Raw genomic sequence first — 19415 nt, 5'->3', positions numbered from 1 at the left:
ATGTGTGTGTGTGTGTGTGTGTGTGTGTGTGTGTGTGTGTGTGTAAGGTCTTGTCCAATCAGCTTTAGAAAGGCTAGAAAGGACCTTCTCCGAGGATGTTGACATACAGATTTTTTTTTTTTTTAATTTAAAATGTTTACGTGTGGCTGTTTCATCTGCACATACAACTGCACCACTTGTGTGCCTAGTGCCTGCAGTGGCCAGAAGAGGGCATCGGATCCCCTGGACCTGGAGTTAACAGAAGATCCTTAGCCATGTGGGTGCCGGGAAATGAACTTGAACCTTGGAAGAGCCACAGTTCCTCTTCACTGCTGAGCCATCTCTCCAGCCCCACGCATCCCTTTTCAAGAGATGAAGAGCATGCCAGTTCCTCGTTATTAAATGCTTTTACCAGATGGGTGATAGTAAAGTCAGCGTCACCTCATGTTCTCCATATTCATCAATACGTCAGACTACAATCTAGCCTGTTGGTATTGGCTTTATAATCTCAGCTGCTTGATTGAAGCAGGAGGATACACAGTTCAAGGACTATCTAGGCTCCTGAGCAAGTTCCAGGCTTGCACTGAAAAGTTAGCAAGAACTTATTTTGAAATATAAGATAGGGTGGGAGATGTGCTCAGTTGATAAAAAGTGCTTGGCTACCCCACAGTGCACAGAGTGGCTGTGATGGTGCACACCTGTAACCTCCTCTGCTAAACAGAGTTCAAGGCCAGCATGGGGATGAACAGAGGCAGCTGTTTACTTCATGTGTGACCCGTAAGTTTTTCTTAGGCAAACAGTAGGAACCATACTGACATCAACTAAGAAAAGTAAGCTAGGGCTGCTGAGCTGATGACTCAGAAGTTGAGTGTGTGTGCCCACTGTGCCATCAAAGGACCAGAATTTGGTATCCAACACCTGTGTCCAGTCACTTACAACTCTGATACCCTCTGCTGACCTTGGTACCAGCATTTACATGGATGCCTATTACCCAGTGCTGGGGGAGTGGAGATAGGATTCTTGGGGTTTGCTGGGCACTAACTGATACAGTTCCCTGCCTCAAGAGAACAAGGTTGAGAGTAATAGAATAGGGTCCCTGGTGTCCTCTTTTGGCCACACCCCCCCCCCCACACACACAAAGTAAATAAATAGAGATACAAATAAAATCTTCTTAAAAAGGAAAGCAAGAAAGTTAAATGGCAGGATTTGGTAGAGAAAAGACTCCAAAGCAGCATTTGGGTTACAGGAGCCTTGTCATCAAGGACACTCAATAGTCATGCATGATGTCCATTGTCCTGTACACTTGAGATGGGCTTACTAAGTAATCCAGGTCACCTTTGATGTTTGGTTCTCTCAGTCTGGTTCTGGGGTGATGGGCATTTACCACCACAATATGGCTCACTGAACATATCTTGAAATGAATGTATAGTTGACGTAAATTGTGTTCTACCTTGTTAATAAGACCATAACATTGTTTTGGAGATTATTGCCATGTATGTAAGAAGTGTAATCAAATGTCTCCATGCTAAGAAATTATTCCTAACAATAAGTTTACTAGAAAGAATAAAACTTGTCACTGGAAGTGACAGGGTGACATAGAGTGATCCCCTAAGGCTAATGCCAGAACATGGACTTGCATTCCCTGTCCATAACCAGCCATAAGTGTTTATACCTCCACGAATCTGAATAGATTCACACACAGACATGGTTCACCATTTGATGGCTCTCTCTCTCTCTCTCTGTGTGTGTGTGTGTGTGTGTGTGTGTGTGTGTGTAATATTAGGACAAAGAGTAAAAGGAGTATTTATAGGAAAAAAATTACTGCCTTATTGTATAAATGTATTTGTACTTTTAGAGATGGAAAATACATATCGCCTACTAAATCAGTAAGCCAAAAAGAAAACAAAAAAACCCTCCAAATTTTGAGCATCATCTACAGCTTTCTATGGTGAGAGATATGGCTACCCTCTGAGTGATTTGGAAAGAGTCAAATGGTGTGGAGCTACATTACAACGCTAAATGCACATTGGTGAAATGAGATGCTGATCCATTTGCACACTAATGTGCTATTTTTAAGTCATGCATCATAGTGTCTTGAAAGAGGACTGTCATAATTATGATGGATTAGACTGCAGAGTCAGCCCTCCGTGCAGTAATTGTTTCACAGATGCTGTCGATGTGACTTGAATTTATAATTAATTATTGTCACAGGCAGGAGAAAGCGCAAAATTAAACTCAGGAAAACTACGATGGCTAAGACCTGCCTTGTCTTCAGGAAACCAAAAGGCTAGCTACCCCTCAAAAAAGCAGTATTTTAAATGGAGATACATTTTTTGTTGTGATTTTTGAGACAGGGTCTCTTTGCATATTCCTGGCTGTCCTGGAACTCATTATATAGACAAGACAAGATTAAAGGTGTGCCACCACGCCCAGCATAAACATGCTTTGTAGACTTGGACCTCTGGTCAGTCTGTGACATTAGCTAATATCATGGAATGGGAATGGCCATAAAATGATTACACGTTCCTATATTTCTGTTAAATTACTGTCTTATAATTCTAACCTTAAACTTTCAACAACAAAAGGGGATGTATCTAATATAGTTGATATAACCACTACTTTTGGTTCCTCAGACAGCCAGGCATTGTGAGGAATACTCAAGGATAAACATTAAAAATATATATTGTATATTGTGTTTGGCCTGCATGTATGTCTATGTGAGGGAGTTGGACCCACTGGAACTTGAATTATAAACCGTTGTGAGGTGCCATTGTGAGGTGTGTTGTGAGGGTGCTGGGAATTCCCATCATATTTTAGGGAATCAGCAGCCACCACAGTGGCACACACCTGCAATCCTAGCACTCTGTGAGATAGGGGGATCTTGAGTTCAACAGTATCAGAATAACTACAGAAACCTCATATTCCACATTTTAAGTGTTTGCATTTTATATTTATTTCAAACCATCTAAGGAAATGAGGCCCTGGTTAAAGATAAGTAAATGTCCATAAATCTGTTAATAACTACAGGTCTATAGACATGTATTGAACTGCCTTTAGAGCATTAATACTAAATAGGCAAACAGGCCCAAATAAGGGCAAAATATGAATTTAAGGTCAAAATAAAATCTCCCCAAATCATGCATTTTCATGCTATGTGATGGGAAGGGCTTCAGAGAGCTGCAGGGTCCCAGTAGGAGCTACTCTTTTCAAAGATAAATTCTGGTTTTCTCAGTATTCACATCTGTAAAGTGGGCACACAATGAAGTCCTTTCTGATACTCTGAAATGCTTCATACATCATTTGGACTATTAATACCTTGTGCCCTCGCTCATATTTGAATGTCATCTGAATGTCTTTCAAAGGTGAAATGCCATTCTGTGATTCTGAAAGCCAGAGGGGCTATCCGAGTATATATGCTAAGCTCAGGGAACTTGCATTTGATTTCCAAATAAACTAATAGCTGATCGTTTTCAGTAGCCCTAGGTATAAATTCTTAACAGAAATTGGTGGTGGATTTCAATAGCCATGACCCCTAAATGCAACTCTGAGTGTATGGTTATTCGATTTTTTTTTTGAAGTGTAGCATTTAAACTATGAGGTGTCGCCGGGCGGTGGTGGCACACGCCTTTAATCCCAGCACTTGGGAGGCAGAGGCAGGCGGATTTTTGTGAGTTTGAGACCAGCCTGGTCTACAGAGCAAGATCCAGGAAAGGCGCAAAGCTACAAAGAGAAACCCTGTCTCGAAAAACCAAAAAAAAAAAAAAAAAAAAAAAGAAAGAAAGAAAAAAAAAGAGGTGTCATGTAAAGCAAACCTGGGAAGCTTAGCCAGCCAGGTTTGTAGGTTCCCAAAGGACATAGCACCCTAATTTTGATTGGCTAATAATGTCCTCATGAGTGACATTGTCTAATGCCTCTTACAAAATTGCTGCTCAAGCTGGATATGATTGCCAGCATGGGCTCCAGAGTGAGCTCTTGTCTCAAAATTATAGTGATGATGATGATGGCATTGCTTCTCAGTCTAAATGAAAAATATCTTCATGGAGCAAACAAGATAATATAAATAAATGGTTGCCATCTACAAATCTCCAGTAATTGCATTACTTTAGAAGTGTCTAATCTCATAAATTAAGTAATAGCTATTTCTGGCCATTCACTTATAAGAGCAGAAAAGAATAAATAAAATCTATATCTGTTATTATTTTCAACTGAGGAAGGAAATGCTATGAGTTTTCCTGTAAAACATGGTTGAAATTTAATCCTCACTGGGTAACCGAGAGGGTAAACTTGGTATTTAGAGGTATATTCAGGTGTATTTAGAGGTATTCAGGTATATTCAGAGGTGATAAAATTGGGATCATGGGGTGGGGTCCCCATGATGGAATCTCATGATGGCAGTGTGTGGGTCAAATGACAACCTGCAGGGGCTCTGGGGTCCAGCCTAGGTCTTTTGGGATAGGGGGCTTCATAGCAAAGAGGAAGAGACCAGCACACACAAACACATGGTTCCTGCCTTGGTGACGCCATGCCCTGCACTACCTCCAGACAAGAACAGCAGGCAGGCTGTTCCACTTGAGAGGGAAGAGCCAAAGTAAGCCTCTGACCTGCCCAACCCTGTGCTATTAGCAATAGGAAGTGGACTGAGGAAAATCAGGCAAAAATAACTAACTCCAGCAAAAGTTTATAGTTTTTTGAAAATGGTTCCTTGTTTTACAGTTTGAAAAATAACTTAATATCTTAACTGATTTTTTTAGGTAAATATCTCAAATACAACCCAAAGATTGTCTAAACCATGACTTTGTCAGCTTTAAAAAAACAAAACAAAACAAAAGCCTGACAGCTGCAGCAACGAGACTTCTTCATTCTCTCTGATTGATACGAATACTGCCCAAACACGCATGATTGAAAGTACAAACGACTACAGGATCTATAATAGTCTGACTATTCATATAAGTGTGGCTTAGGACTTACTAAAAAGCCAAAGGCAACATCTCCTTTTTTATCCTCGGACCCGGGAGTTGTTTCCCTGAACTATTAGCTTTCCACAGCTACTGGGTTTACACAGGAAATGAATTCTTGCCACAGAGTACTTCTGTTTAATTTGGTGCTTAAAACTGCTGTTGTGTTTAAACCTTCATATTAATATGAACTTCATTTTGTTACCTTATTTCTTTGGAGCTACTATTATTATGTTTAAAAGGTTTTTGAGCTTCATCTATTATAATTTTTACCCTGACACTTTAAAGAATGAAAATTACATGGACTGGATTATTTAATGTATTGAATGTTTAAAATACTTCAGTTCATAGCTGTAAAATTAGGTAGGGCAGCACTGTATACAGAGCCTCAAGTCTTTTTTTACCGTCAGGAATATACATATGTCTGTAGCTGTAAATAACAGTTGATTGCTGTGTGTGTGGATTGGTTGGTTGTACAGTGGCCAAGAGTACATCTTTTCCTTCCTTCCCCTCCCTCAACCCCAGAACAACCCAAAAGAAATAGGATGGAATACATGATGTGGAACTTGACATTTCCCCAAAAGGGAAAATTGGTTCCGTTTACTGACATCCAACATAATTTATTATTTTAATTTTTTGAGACATTTTGGTTTTAAATTCACTATGTAGCTGAAGACAACCATGACCTTGATTATCCTGCCCTCACCATCCTCTGGAGTATTAGGACTATTTGTTACCTGCCATCTGCCCGGGTTAATGTGGTGCTGGGATCTGAATGAAGCCAGCCAGGACTTTGTACATGGCAGACAAGCACTCGACCAGATGAGCTACATCCCTAGCCCATAATGGATATTTTCAAAAAATGAGATATTTACATTCTTATTTTTTTTTGGAGAGGCTTGAAATCCAGTGGTTCTTTTCATTCTTATGGCACATTTCAACATATATATATATATATATATATCACATCAAGGGTGCAGAAGTTGAATATGACCATGTATTCATGTCTATGTTAGGTGATGTCAATCTCACCTGTCATTTGAAACATAGAAAGATACCATTTTTCTTTGTGCAATGCACACTTAAAAGTATAAAGACAATTAAAAGCAATCCCCCCTTCCCATTTTGCTGTTCTTCAGCTGCTTTTCCGCCCATTTATGTATTTGTTACTCAGACAGGGTTTCTCTGTGTAGCTTTGTGCCTTTCCTGGAGCTGACTTGGTAGCCCCGGCTGGCCTCGAACTCACAGAGATCCGCCTGTCTCTGCCTTCCGAGTGCTGGAATTAAAAGTGTGCGCCACCACCGCCTGGTTGTTACTCAGGTTTTGTGGATGTCGAAGCATTGTCTTTTTTATGCAGCAAAAAGTTAGAAATCCTATATAGTTCATCAATAAGATCTGTAAATTGTTGGGACAGCCATTGTTGAAATGAGTAAGGCACCTTCCTACATTTGCAGACGGAGGTTCTAGGTGAACGCTAGTGAGAAACTTGGGGGGACATACTAGAGTGAAGCTGCTGCCCACCAGGCTGGCTGCCGTTCTTTCTCAGAACATCTAGCTGCGGGGTGTATTTCCTTCCCTAACTTTCTTTCACTCCTCAACTCTGTCCTATGGCGATCTTATTGCATATACATAGAGAGAGCTTTTATAGTTTCCTCGTTCTGCTACAACTGCCATATTTTATTGCCATAAAGCTTCGGATGGCTTTTATGTTTTGAGGCTCTAATTGCATTTTGGGAGCTACTTTACTAAATCTTTAGAAGTGATGACAGCATTTTAAGCGGGTTCTTCTCATTGACCAGTGTACAATATATTTATCTTTTTGAGACAGAGTCTCAGTATACATATAGCCCTGGCTGTCCCGGAAGTCCTGTCGACTCATCCATCCCCTAACCATGTGGAGTTAAACATGTGAGCAGCTGTGCCCTGCTAAATCTAATAATAAATCATTTTAGTTTTGCTTTTTAGCATTTCTAACCTATTTCTTCCTCTGTTCCATTTGTCTTGTCTAAAGAGTAACTAACCACTAACCTAATACGACACTGTTTTAGTCCAGACAGAAAATAGTGTTCCCCCCACTAGGTGTGTGCCACGACAGGTGTAAAGTCAGGGGACAGTTTGTAGGACTTCACTCCTCACCTGGGTGCTGGAAATTAAACTCAAGTCATCAGCTCAGTGACGAGTGCCATTAACGCGCTGCGTCATCTCGCCTGCCTTAGATAGGGAATCTTCATTCAAGTTGGTATCTTTATTAAAGTGGGCATCTATCTTTGTTGAAAATCACCTAGAAGTGGCATGCTTGGAGGTGGTCGTGTCTGCTTCCTGCATGCTACACATATCACCTTGCACTGACTTTAGCCCGTAGCCAAATGGGTATCTTAAAGCTGCGTCTTTCACCACATCACCCCATAGTATATGGACAACAGTGAAATGAGATGTGATGTCCCTCCCTGTTAAATGGAAGAGTTTGAAAACCACTGATACAGGTCAGGCAGAACTAACTAGGTATGAAGAGGAGGGAAGATGCTGGAATTAGATTTTAGAACATTCTTTTTGATCTTTGATAACAAATTGGAGGCAGCCTTGAAGAACTTGAGGGAGGATCCAGTTTCAAAGAACTGTTACAGAGATTATAAGACAAAATAGAACTGAGTGGATTTTAATATAGATGATTCAAGGAATACATAGGGAAGCAGAAATGACAGTTCCAGTAAGTGATTGGACAAATTGCTGGAGAAAATGATTTTTCTCTGATACTACTTACTGGTGAAATATAAACTTCTCAAAGAATCTGAGATTCCATTATTCCTTTTCTCCATGCTAGGAAGACAAGAGTAGCTTTTGGCTGCTAAAACATGAAAATGAGTATCTAGTTGCTATATGTAGGTATTGGTGGTGTAATGCCTTTTCAATTTCTGTGTCTGTGTTCTTTAGGATTAATTCAAAGGGCAGCCTTGTGGATGGCCCCGAAGCAAGCCTGATGGAACAGGACAGAACCACCCATCCTGAGGGCAACAGACTGAGTCCATTCCTGATACCATCACCTTCTCCCGGATGCCAGACAGAACCTCAACTCCAGACTGGAAGCCTGTTAGCAGAGAGACATCATCCAGAAGAAGTAAATGCAGACATCAAGTGGCAATCTTCCGAAAGCTATTATGGAATACCCCCCATGAAAGGCAGCCAGAGCAGTTGTGAGAGTCCAGACACCATAAATGAAGGCAGAGGGTATTCCAGGTGCTTGCAAGATAGAGGGATAAAACGCACTGTCAGTGAACCATCTCTCTCTGGGCTCCATCTGGACAAGAAATTGAAACTAGACCAAAAAGCTAAGGGAGAAGGTAATAACTTCGGGGAAAGCAAAGAGAGAAACCCAGGTGAAAGCAGCCATCAGCCAAATGTCTCCAGTCTGAGTGAGAACAGAGAAGCTGTGCCCTCTGTAGCCCAGGAAAGTGCAGATACAGCCATCAATAGTGCCCCGACTTGTAACTGCAATGGAGTTGAAAACACAGAGTTGTGGATTCTCAAGAATCAGGAAGGGGAAAATGGCAGGAACGTTTTACTTAAAAACAAGGCTGTGCTAATGCCTAATGGTGCTACAGTTTCTGCCCCTTCTGTGGAAAACACACACGGTGAACTCCTGGAAAAAACAGCATCTCAGTGTTGTCCAGATTGTGTTTCCATTACAGTGCAGAATACCACATCTCATGTAAATGCCCTGAACAGTCGGGCTACTAATGAGTTGTCTAGTGAGATCACTCAACCATCGCATACCTCAGAGCAGATCAATTCCCCACAGACCTCAAGCTCCCAGCTGCCTCTGGAGCCAGCTGCCATGGTGACTGAGGCCTGTGTTGCTGATACTACCAGCAAACCAGCTGGAGTGCTAGGTACCTGTCCCTTCCAGAAACCAGAACACCAACAAAAATCAGTTTTGGAGATAGGTCCATCTCCTGCGGAAAGCAAAAACATCCAAGGAAACATGAAGCTATTTGCTGAAGAATTCTGTTCCAGTTCCAACAGTGGTTTGCAAGCTTCTCATGGCAGCTCTGAACAGTATTTAAAGCAAAAGGAAATCAATGGTGCTTACTTCAGGCAAAGCTCAGTGTTCACTAAAGATTCCACTTCTGCCACTACCATGACTCCACCAATACGATTGCTTCTTTCTCCCCCTCCCGTCATTCTTCAGCTTCCTTCGGAAGGAAAAGGCACTCTGAATGATGGGGCTTTGGAAGAAGAACACCACCACCCCTTAAGTAATGCACCTCTCTTAAGGGAAGGGAAAATAGAACATCAACCTAAGGCGTCATCATCTTGCCAGAGTCCGAATCCCTCTGTGCATACATCCAACCCCTCATTGATGCTTCCAGAAGGGCATCAGAATAATGGTGTCTCAGTGCGCTCTGAACAGACAAGAACAATGTCAGAACATCTCAAATATTACCCACCAAATCATGGCCACAGTGGAGACTTACAAGAGCACAACCTGCATCCGATGGGACACAGGGAACGAGAGATTCTGAAGGATGAAAACAGGGAACAAACCCAAGATTCAGTGCTGGCAGCCCAGCGCTATCTGAAACCTGGATGGATTGAACTGAAGACCTCTCGTTTTCTTGAAGTGCACCACAAAAATATAAGTCAACCACAAAAATATAAGGATGCAATGTTTCAATCAGTCCTTCGTTATCAGGCCAGCCCTTCCAATCAGATGTCCTCTAAACAGTGCACTAGAAATTTAAACATGCCAGGAGGATTTGCAAATCAACCTTACATCCAGAAAACTGCTCAGCCAGAGCAGAAGTCACAAACGTACCAAGTGGAGATGAATCAAGGACACTCTCCTGGTATGGGGGACCAACATCTACAGTTCCAACCAACTTCATACCAGGAGTGCATCTCCAAGGCAGATCCCTCTCCTGGCGCTCACGTGCTGGCCCCAAGTGCTCCTCTCTTTCATTTCCAGCAAAGAGCGAATCCCTCCAGTGATGAGCACTTGAATCAACAGACCACAGAGACTGAACCATTTTCAAACTTTTTACAACCTAAGCCTCATAAGCAGGCAGCACAAACACAAGCATCCCAGAACTCAAATCTCCCTCAAAGCTGCCAGCAGCAGCAATTACAGAGGAAGACTGAAGAACAGATGCCTCAGACTTTCTCTCACCTCCAAGGTAGCAGTGATAAGCACAGAGAAACATCATGTACCAGCCAGATTAAAGTGGAAGAATGCTATAGTGCTGAAAACCAGTATTCAAAATCAAGTAATTTCCACACTCATAACAACACCCAAGGGGGGGTGGAGCAAGTACAGAATATGAGTAGTAAAAGTTCTCCTTATGTGAAGACCTTAAAATCAAATATAAGCAAGTTACAGACTCCCTGTTCAAACGATACACACCCAGTTCCTGAACATCCTGGACTCTTTGCAGGAAATAAGACCCCAAACCTGCAAAACATGCAATACTTTCCAAATGATGTGACCCCAAATCAGGACATTCATCACAGGTGCTTTCCAGAACAAGAACAGAAGCCTCCACAAACCCTGGCTCTGCAGGGATTTCAAGGCAAAAGCCAAGAGACAGAGAGAGCAAAGCTAGCTGAACTTGCTCAGCAGAGGTACTTGGTGCATTATCAAGCAAAGGCACTCCCTGTGCCCAAGCAAGGAGGAAGTCAGATGCAGATCCCTCCTCAGAGGGACATTCAGAAGCATGCTGCCCTAAGATTTCTCCTCTTACAGAAGCAAGAACAGCAACAAACACAGCAATCCCAGGCTGACTCTTGTCCCCCTAGTCAGATGCACAGACCAATCAAGACTGAGCCTGGATCCAAACCCTCTTCCTGTAAACGCCCAGTGTCCGCACCCGAAGAAAAAATACCCAATAGGATAAAGCTAGAGACTTCCCCACCACGCTGTGATCATGGGGTGCCCAAGAGCATCCTTGAGACCATGGAGCAGCATCTGAAGCAGTTTCAGCTCCACTCATTGTTTGACAATGCGTCCCTGACTCTGACTCTCAAACCACAAAAACAAATCAAAGGAGAAACACCATCCACCATCACAGTTTGTCGGACCAAAACCGAAGCTGCAGAATCTGAGAACCATACCCCAGCTACAGATGAGACGCCAACCAAAAGAACCGTTGGTAACACTCTCAACAATCTTTCAGAAGTACCTATCAAGACTCAATATGATTTCCCATCATGCAGATGTGTAGGTAAGTGCCAGTAATATACTGAGGCACACGGTGTCTTCCAGAACTAGCTAATTATCTTCATATTTGAGAGTTTCTTCCTGCTAAAGCTGGAGTCTGTCTGGGAGCCAATTGTAAAGGCTCATAAAAACTCGTTTTTGTCTTCACAGACATTTGTGTCATGCAAAGCAAAAAAAAAAACTTCACTTGAATCCAACCCCCAATGCCCAAAATACCCACTGAATATGTTCATTTTCCCCTCTAATCATCAGATCTTAAAAGCATAAATGTATTTTAGATCGTTTTTAACAATTTGTTTGTATATGTTAGAATTTTGTCTGCACATCAGAAGAGGGCATTGGATCCCATAGGACTGCAGTTCTGAGCCACCATGGGGTACTGGGAATTCAAACTGCTTGATCCGTCTCTCCAGCCCTAGATCTTGTTTTGTTTGGGTTTTGAGATGGGATCTCCGAGCCCTCTCTGTCTTGTAAGTCACTGCTTAGATCAGCTGGCCCATCTCTGCCTCCCGAGTGCTGGGATTCCATGCGTGCATCGCCATGCCCAGCCTTGATCTATTTATTTTGACTCTTGTCTCTTAGGGGAGGCATATAGGCAGGAAAATTTGTTAACAGGAAAAACAACTACTTCCTCCAACTCATGGAGCTTTTTAAACAACAAAACAGTGCCATAAAAACCATATTTATAAAGTTGTGGTTAAAGATTAGTAGTTTTCTGGGAATTGAAGAGGTTACTATCTTTAATCTTGAAAAGTTGGAAAATTGCAGTACCAAAGTTCTGAGTACTTAGTTACAAGACTTTAAGTACTTAGTTAGCCCTTAGTGCTAAAGCATTGAGTACACTTAGTCCCTTCTCACTTAACAGTCTGCATTGGTTTGTGTTCCTTTTTGTGGGTTTCTTTTATTTTTTTATAGAAATGGTATTTTTTTTTTCCGAGACAGGGTTTCCCTGTGTAGCTTTGGTGCCTTTCCTGGAACTCACTTAGTAGCCCAGGCTGGCTTCGAACTCACAGAGTTCTGTCTCCCAAGTGCTGGGATTAAAGGTGTGTGCCACCACTGCCCAGCCATGAATGGTATTTTTTAAACATGCCTTTTGTTAAGTTTGTGTTGTGTAATAGCTGTGCAGCTGGAAGACATCAATAGCACCTGCTCCCCACAGGTATAGTTGAAGACATTAGAAGAACAGGGTTCATTACTGTCTAGTGCCCCCCCCCCTGCCCGCCATGTTGTACACAATGTACTGTGCCGTCTACTTGGTAGGCTGGTGGGGGGAGGTCTTTCTGCCCTGTGTGTGGCTAATAAGTTGCCTCACAGAGCTAACATGTAGCAAATGTCATAGCACCAACTTCTCACATTTACTCTTACAACTGGCCCTTTTACTGGATTCTCGAGGATCCCTCATAAAGTAATAACTTTAGAGCAGTGAAAATAGTTCTCATTAAATGTTGAGGGAAAATAGGAGTAGAATAAATGGACTCAACAAGTTGACTAATCTGGAGTGGAAGAGGACAAGATTTTGCAGTTTTCAAATGACAAGCATGATTCATGTTGGATTTTTTTTTTCTATTTAGAAAACTTGTGTTGTAGTTTATTACATATTTTAATTCCTTTATTTTTATTTGGTTCCATATACTTGATTTAAAATAATTTCTTATGCTATGTCTGAAATGTAGTGATAAGTTGTCAGTAGCCATTGTGTATGTATTACTTGGCACATTTTCTAATAGATCAAGCCACCAATGTACTCTAATTTAAAGGAAAAAGAATGAAAGTTACTTAGGGCCATTAATGTGCAGCTGGGGGATAATCTTTGGATGTAGCCTTAATACTTAGTATAATTGAGGTCTAAAATAATAATCTTCTATTATCTCAACAGAACAAATTATTGAAAAAGATGAAGGTCCTTTTTATACCCATGTAGCAGCTGGTCCTAATGTGGCAGCTATTAGAACAATCATGGAAGAAAGGTAATTAACTCAAAGGCACAGGGCAGATTAACGTTTATCCTTTGTATACAGCAGTTTTTCCAGTTCCCCCACACAGAGCAGTAAACAATTGTAAATCAAGTAATTATCAGTAGGCTTAGCTATTCCAGGGTTGCCAACCCAACACACTGCTATTCACTACAGAGTCACAATATTTGACAGGACAAATAGTTGCTTAGCTGGCACAGGCTGCCCATTTGGAAATGGATGCTGGAAAACCCAGGCACAAACAAAAATCATCCAGCCAACCTGCCAGGCATGAGAGGGCCGGCGCAGGCTATGAAGGGGCCTCACTCTAGCCTTCTCCTGCCACGTGGTGATGTGTCCAAGAAATAAAAAGGGAAGGCAGTTGGGATCGTTGATTTAGGTCTCAGCTTTGCAAATGAGTTCTTTCGCTTACAGAAGAAAGCAAGAGTGAAAGGTTAACTAAGAGACTCCATTTGCTTTTCAAAACTGTCAGTCCAAGGTATCTACACTTAATTCCTTTATGTCAAAAAGACTCAGAAGGCCTTTCTTATAGATAAAGCTCCAAGCTGTTTTCTGTCTTGCTCTTAAGAAGCAGACATGTATTCAAGCGTATTTTCATATATGTGGGCAGCACACACACAGTATCATTCTTGCATTCTTCTGTGGATTATGCACTTGTAATTTATTATGTAGAAATCCACCTGTAGTCCTACACCCTGGCAGAGGTAGTGAATTTCTCTAAACAGCATCTGGAGTACAGGGAATACAATCTATTTCTAGAGTTCTGACTTTTAAAAATAGCGGGATACTTTTGGCCGGATTTCTTTAGAAATACAAGATTTCTAAAAACTTATTTCACTAAGTTGTAATATAAATTTAGTAAAGGGTGATAATCAAATGGTATATGGTTTCAAAAATTGAATTGAGCAAACTAACTTATTTTGTACTTTATATAGAAAGATAGCTTTCCCAGTATTTTTTACTCAACATATAATTGCAGAGTAACTAATTTTGGTATATTTAGATGTTGAAGAAAAGACTTGAGACTTAACCCATTACTTGGCTTATACCAACTTTTAAATAAAATAATGAATGTTTATTTAATGAGTTAAACCCCTAACTTTGATTGCCTCTTGAAGTAGTCTACTAATTATGTGTTTGTGTGTGTATGTGTGTGTGTGTGTTTCTTTAAGGTTTGGAGAGAAGGGTAAAGCTATTAGGATTGAAAAAGTCATCTATACTGGTAAAGAAGGCAAAAGTTCTCAGGGATGTCCTATTGCTAAATGGGTAAGTGTGACATGTCAGTGCTCTTGCTATTCAGTCTTGATCATTTTGATTCATCTAACCTCAAGAATTGGCTCGCCCAAGCCAAAGAGTATTGCCAGTTGGAATGAACATCTTGTGTGTCATTTTGTATTTTTTTTTTATAATTTATTTAACTTTATTTTATGTGCATTGGTGTGAGGGTGTCAGATGCCCTGGAACTAGAGTTACAGACAGTTGTAAGCTGTCATATGGGTGCTGGGAATTGAACCTGGGTCCTCTGGAAGAGCAGCCAGTGCTCTTAACCTCTGAGCCATTTCTCCAGCCCGTCATCTTGTATTCTTAAGGTAGTGTAGTTCTAAAATCATGAACAAACCATTAAATTGAAATAATTTAGTAGTTGAGGTCTAGAGCAGTGGTTCTCAACCTGCATAGGTTGAGAGCCTTGGGGGGGTCAAACAACTCTTTTACAGGAGCCACCTAAGACCATCAGAAAACACATCTGTTACATTAGGACTCATAACAGCAAAATTGCACTCATGAAGTAGCAAAAAAATAATTATGATTGGGTGAGGATCATCACAACATGAGGAACTGTATCAAAGGGTCATAGCCTTAGGAACATTAAGAAGCACTGGTCTAAATCATAGTCCTTAGATTGTGAAGAAACAGTCCTTAATCCTTTAAGCACCAGGTTATTTATAATGCCACTTAATGAAAACCTCAACTAAGACCTTACATGTCTTTTCTGTAGTTCTTGCTACAAGAGTAGCATTTAATTGCCCCACTACATCAGGCCTCTAGCCATTGAGGAGTAATTTTGTACTATATCTTTTTGTGGTAGTTGATTAGGTGCTTGCTGTATACCTGGGCAGATGGTGATAATTTTGATCAAGACATGAAAAAATATGCACATGCAAGTGGATACTTATTGGAACCAACTGACCTTGGTTCTGTTTTGGGTGGGGTGGGACTGTTTGGGTGGGCTATGGATTCACACAGGTGCTTCGAAGAATGACCGTGGAGGAGAAGCTGATGTGCTTGGTTCGAGAGCGAGCTGGCCACACCTGTGAGGCTGCTGTGATTGTGATTCTCATCGCCATATGGGATGGAATCCCAAGGAGTCTGGCTGACCAACTCTACACAGATTGTTCAGAGATCCTGAGTAAACACGGTGCACCCACTAGTCGGCGCTGTGCCCTGAATGAAGAGTAAGTGGAGCTAAGACCCTTCCTACCCTCCAGGGATATAGTTGTGTTTCAAGCAGGACTTGAAATTGTCTATTGACATAAAGTGAGGTCACTTGCTTTATTTATTTCAAAATGAATAATTCATAGTGATTTTTAGGAATATTCTGTCTACTTAGACCATAAGTCATTACTCAGCAGCAGTTTCTGGTAATATCTAAGTGTCTGCAGCCATATGACTTTAGGTAGAATTAGTTTTACCCTAATTTCTATTTTAGTTCTCATGTCATAATTTGGCACTCCTTATCAATTAAAGATTTGTAAGAAGTTCTGTAGAAATTGAAATCATTTTTCTATGTAATCTAGTTCATCACTTCTGTAGTACAAATTGGCTTCCCCTTTCAATACTGTTCCATATGTCACTGCTGTGTATCTGTTGTTACTGTTGTTGGTTTAACTTGGTCCTGTCTGCATGAAGCCAAAGCATTTTCTCTGATGTTTTCTCTGTTCCTCTTCGGTGAATTTCCGCATGATGCTGAAGTACAGGAAGGCTCTCCTGCTACATTTTCTCACAGTTGGCTGAAAAATCATTTAAGTTTTTTCAAATCTACCTAATCCTAACTACAGAATCATTTGGGATTACAGAAGGATATGCCCATGTTTACCAATTCCATTGCTAATTGTTTATTCTGGTTTCTCAGACTTGGTTGTATATCACTGAGTCATGGCTGATTTAAGAATTTACTCCTCCAATTCAAAACTGACTTGATTTTGATAGGTTAGATCACAAAGTCTCACGGTCTTTGACTGCCCTCAGTTCAGTTCCTAGCACATGACTTGTAAATTTCTGTTGAACTGCTTCAGATGGAAAATACTGTTCAGTCTATCGGATTATTTTGTGAAGTGAAGGCGTGTTGGGCACACTTGCTCAGGAATTACTATTCTTACACCAAAACAGTGGCTTCAGATTCTCAACTGTTGAAGAATTTAGGAAATGATTTAGGGAAGGATACTTACTTGCACATTCACACTTACTGTTTGTTGCTTTATGCCTAGTAGCCAGGAAATACAGCTAACATAGATAGATATCTACCAACAGATAAATAATAGCGCAGTGTTGACGCACACCATTAATCCCAGCACTCAGGAGGCAGAAGCAGGCAGATCTCGTGAGTTCGTGGCCAGCCTGGTCTACAAAGCGAGTTCCAAGAAAGGCGCAAAGCTACACGGAGAAACCCTGTCTTGGAAAACAAAACAAAAAACAAAAGAAAAAGAAAAAGTGTGATGCATGCACATAATCAATTTCTACCCATAGGGAAAGGAAATTATTTTCAGGAAAACAAGTGGAACTAAAGATTATGTAAACCAGTCTAAAACATTATACCAAGAGTGTCACGACCATGACATGATAGTTCTCTTGAGTTTTTTGGCATAGGTTCACATTCTCACCTTCCCACATTATCAATATTGATCTCATATATTTCCTTGAAAATTTTCTGACTTGAGTGATGTAGAATCAATCTCAAAACAGTTTTAATGTGTGTGCATTTCCCTGATGTTTTACTTAATATGTTCAAATATTTTGTTGGTTCATGTATACTTCCCATCTCTTCAGTGCTAGCCTGCTTATTTATTGAATGAGAGTTTGGTTTTTAGTATTTAGTTTTTGCAGTTCTTTAAATATCCTACATTTGATCCCTGTCTTGAGCCATATAATCTCACTATCATTAAGATTACCTCAGGTGAGGCTTATTGATCATTGTCAACTTGACGGTCTCTAGAATCACCTTGGAGATATTTCTGGGCATGCCTGAGGGATTTTCTATAGATAGGGTTAATTGAGGTAGGTAGACCCATTCTACTGTGGGCAGTACCCTTCCTGGCTGGGGTCCAAGACTTCAAACAAGAGCATTTGTCCTTCGACAATGCCTTACTTTTATCCATATTGAAAAGAATTTTCTTCTGCAGCATGTGGATATTTCCCCAGAACCATTTATTCAGGCAGCAGTTCTTAAATTTGAATGTTGATAACCTTTATAAAATCAGGGGGCTGTAGCTCTATTCTTAATCCACTGGTCTAAATGTCTGTTTTTGTATGAGTACCATGCTGATTTGTTGCTATGACTCTGTAGCATGGTTTGAGATCAGGTATTATGATACTTACAACATTGCTGGCTTCTGTTTAGGATTATTTTGACTATTTGGAACTTTTATGCTTCCATGTGAATATTGGGAACCAAATCATTTTTCTTAGGGTGTGAAGAATGTAATTTGAGATCTGGTGATTGCTTTGACTCTAGATCATTTTCATTAATATAGCCAATTATTGATTGTGCCAATGCATGAGTATAGCTCCAGTTTCTTGATTGTTTTAAACTTTCACCTCTTTGGTTAGTTTTATTCATTTGTTTTTTTTTTTTTTTTTTTACTTGATTTGAAACTATTGTGAATAGGAGTTCTATTTCATTCTTGTCAAGTTCATTTTTGGTATATAAAGAAGCTGAGGAGATTTCTTTGCCATCTTTATTTATTTATTTAGTAATTATCTGTGTGGATGTGTTCATGCAATTGCTAGTACCCACAGAGGCCAGAGGACTTGGATACCTCTGGAGCCCGAGTTATATAGGTAATTGTGGGTGATAGGAACTAAACCTGTACTGCTATTTCCAAAATCCACTGCTGGATTTTATTTTATTTTATTTTTATTTTGTGCTTTCCTGAAAAGACTGAGCATTGACTTACAAAAGAAGAGTGATAATGAATAATCTTGCCTCACTCCTGATTTGAGGAAATGGTCCCCATATAGCATATGTTGACTGTGGCTTTACTTTGTACTCTTTATTATTGTGTTTGACATGGGTTCCTTCTATCCCTAGTTTCATTAGAACGTCTTATGAAGGAATGCTGAACTTTGTCAAAGGCTTTTTGTATGTTTGTTGAAGATCATGTGATGTCTGAAGTTATTTGTGCATTGATAGAATAAAACCAACTCTACCAGGGTGTATGATCTTAATGTATTCTTAAATATGCAAAACTTTATCCATCTGTGTTCATCAGTTACATTAGATCAATAGTTTTGTTCTGTCTTTAAATTGTAGAATGAGTTCCTTCCCCTCCTTATCAAAATTTGTGTATCTAACAATACATTTATAAATAATGCACCAAGTGCATTTTAATTGAGCATGACAAAGAATAATAAATAATATTAAATAATCATATAATAATAATAAGTTTGGAACAATAAAATGAGAAAATTGAAGTGGACAAACAATACATGGAAACAAATGTCTTTGACACACAATTACATAAAATCTAGGTATACTCGGTCAAAAAAACTAAAAGGTAGAAATAATTCTTGCCGGGTGGTGGTGGTGCATGCCTTTAATCCCAGCACTTGGGAGGCAGAGGCAGGTGGATCTCTGAGTTCAAGGCCAGCCTGGGCTACTGAGTGAGTTCCAGGAAAGGAGCAAAGCTACACAGAGAAACCCTGTCTCGGAAAAAAAAAAAAAAAAAAAAGGAAGGAAGAAGGAAGGAAGGAAGGAAGGAAGGAAGGAAGGAAGGAAGGAAAGAAAGAATCCCCATCTCCTTAAGACATGAGAATGCCTCAGTAACACAAAAGATAATGGTGGAGTTTGTCAGAGACTAAAGTGCTAGATGTCCTTCCTGAGGAGACAGTGTAGTGTACCTATAATCTTGCATTTTGTGCTTTGATCTCAGGAGAAACTGTGCTTGTCAGGGCTTGGATCCAGAAACCTGTGGTGCCTCCTTTTCTTTTGGTTGTTCTTGGAGCATGTACTATAATGGATGTAAGTATGCCAGAAGCAAGAACCCAAGGAAATTTAAGCTACTTGGAGATAATCCAAAAGAG

General features: G+C 40.4%; 1 protein-coding gene across 6 annotated transcripts in view; it reads left to right on the top strand.

Annotated features, from left to right (window-relative positions):
* The window catches only part of Tet2 (tet methylcytosine dioxygenase 2), an 82520-nt gene that overhangs the window by 49914 nt on the left and 13191 nt on the right, over positions 1-19415 (top strand). For 2 of the 6 annotated variants that reach the window (XM_028857224.2, XM_037207122.1), the window contains exons 3-7: positions 7866-11149; positions 13022-13112; positions 14291-14384; positions 15363-15571; positions 19265-19353. In XM_028857224.2, the coding sequence (XP_028713057.1) occupies positions 7912-11149; positions 13022-13112; positions 14291-14384; positions 15363-15571; positions 19265-19353 (3721 nt within the window). In that variant the 5' untranslated portion in view covers positions 7866-7911. Of the gene's footprint in view, positions 1-7865; positions 11150-13021; positions 13113-14290; positions 14477-15362; positions 15572-19264 lie in introns of those variants that run through there. The other 4 variants (XM_028857217.2, XM_037207124.1, XM_028857238.2 and 1 more) reach the window with 4 other exon arrangements.

This window comes from Peromyscus leucopus, chromosome 6 (assembly GCF_004664715.2).
Source record: "Peromyscus leucopus breed LL Stock chromosome 6, UCI_PerLeu_2.1, whole genome shotgun sequence".
Taxonomy (NCBI): domain Eukaryota; kingdom Metazoa; phylum Chordata; class Mammalia; order Rodentia; family Cricetidae; genus Peromyscus; species Peromyscus leucopus.
This window is presented reverse-complemented; position numbering and strand designations above follow the sequence as displayed.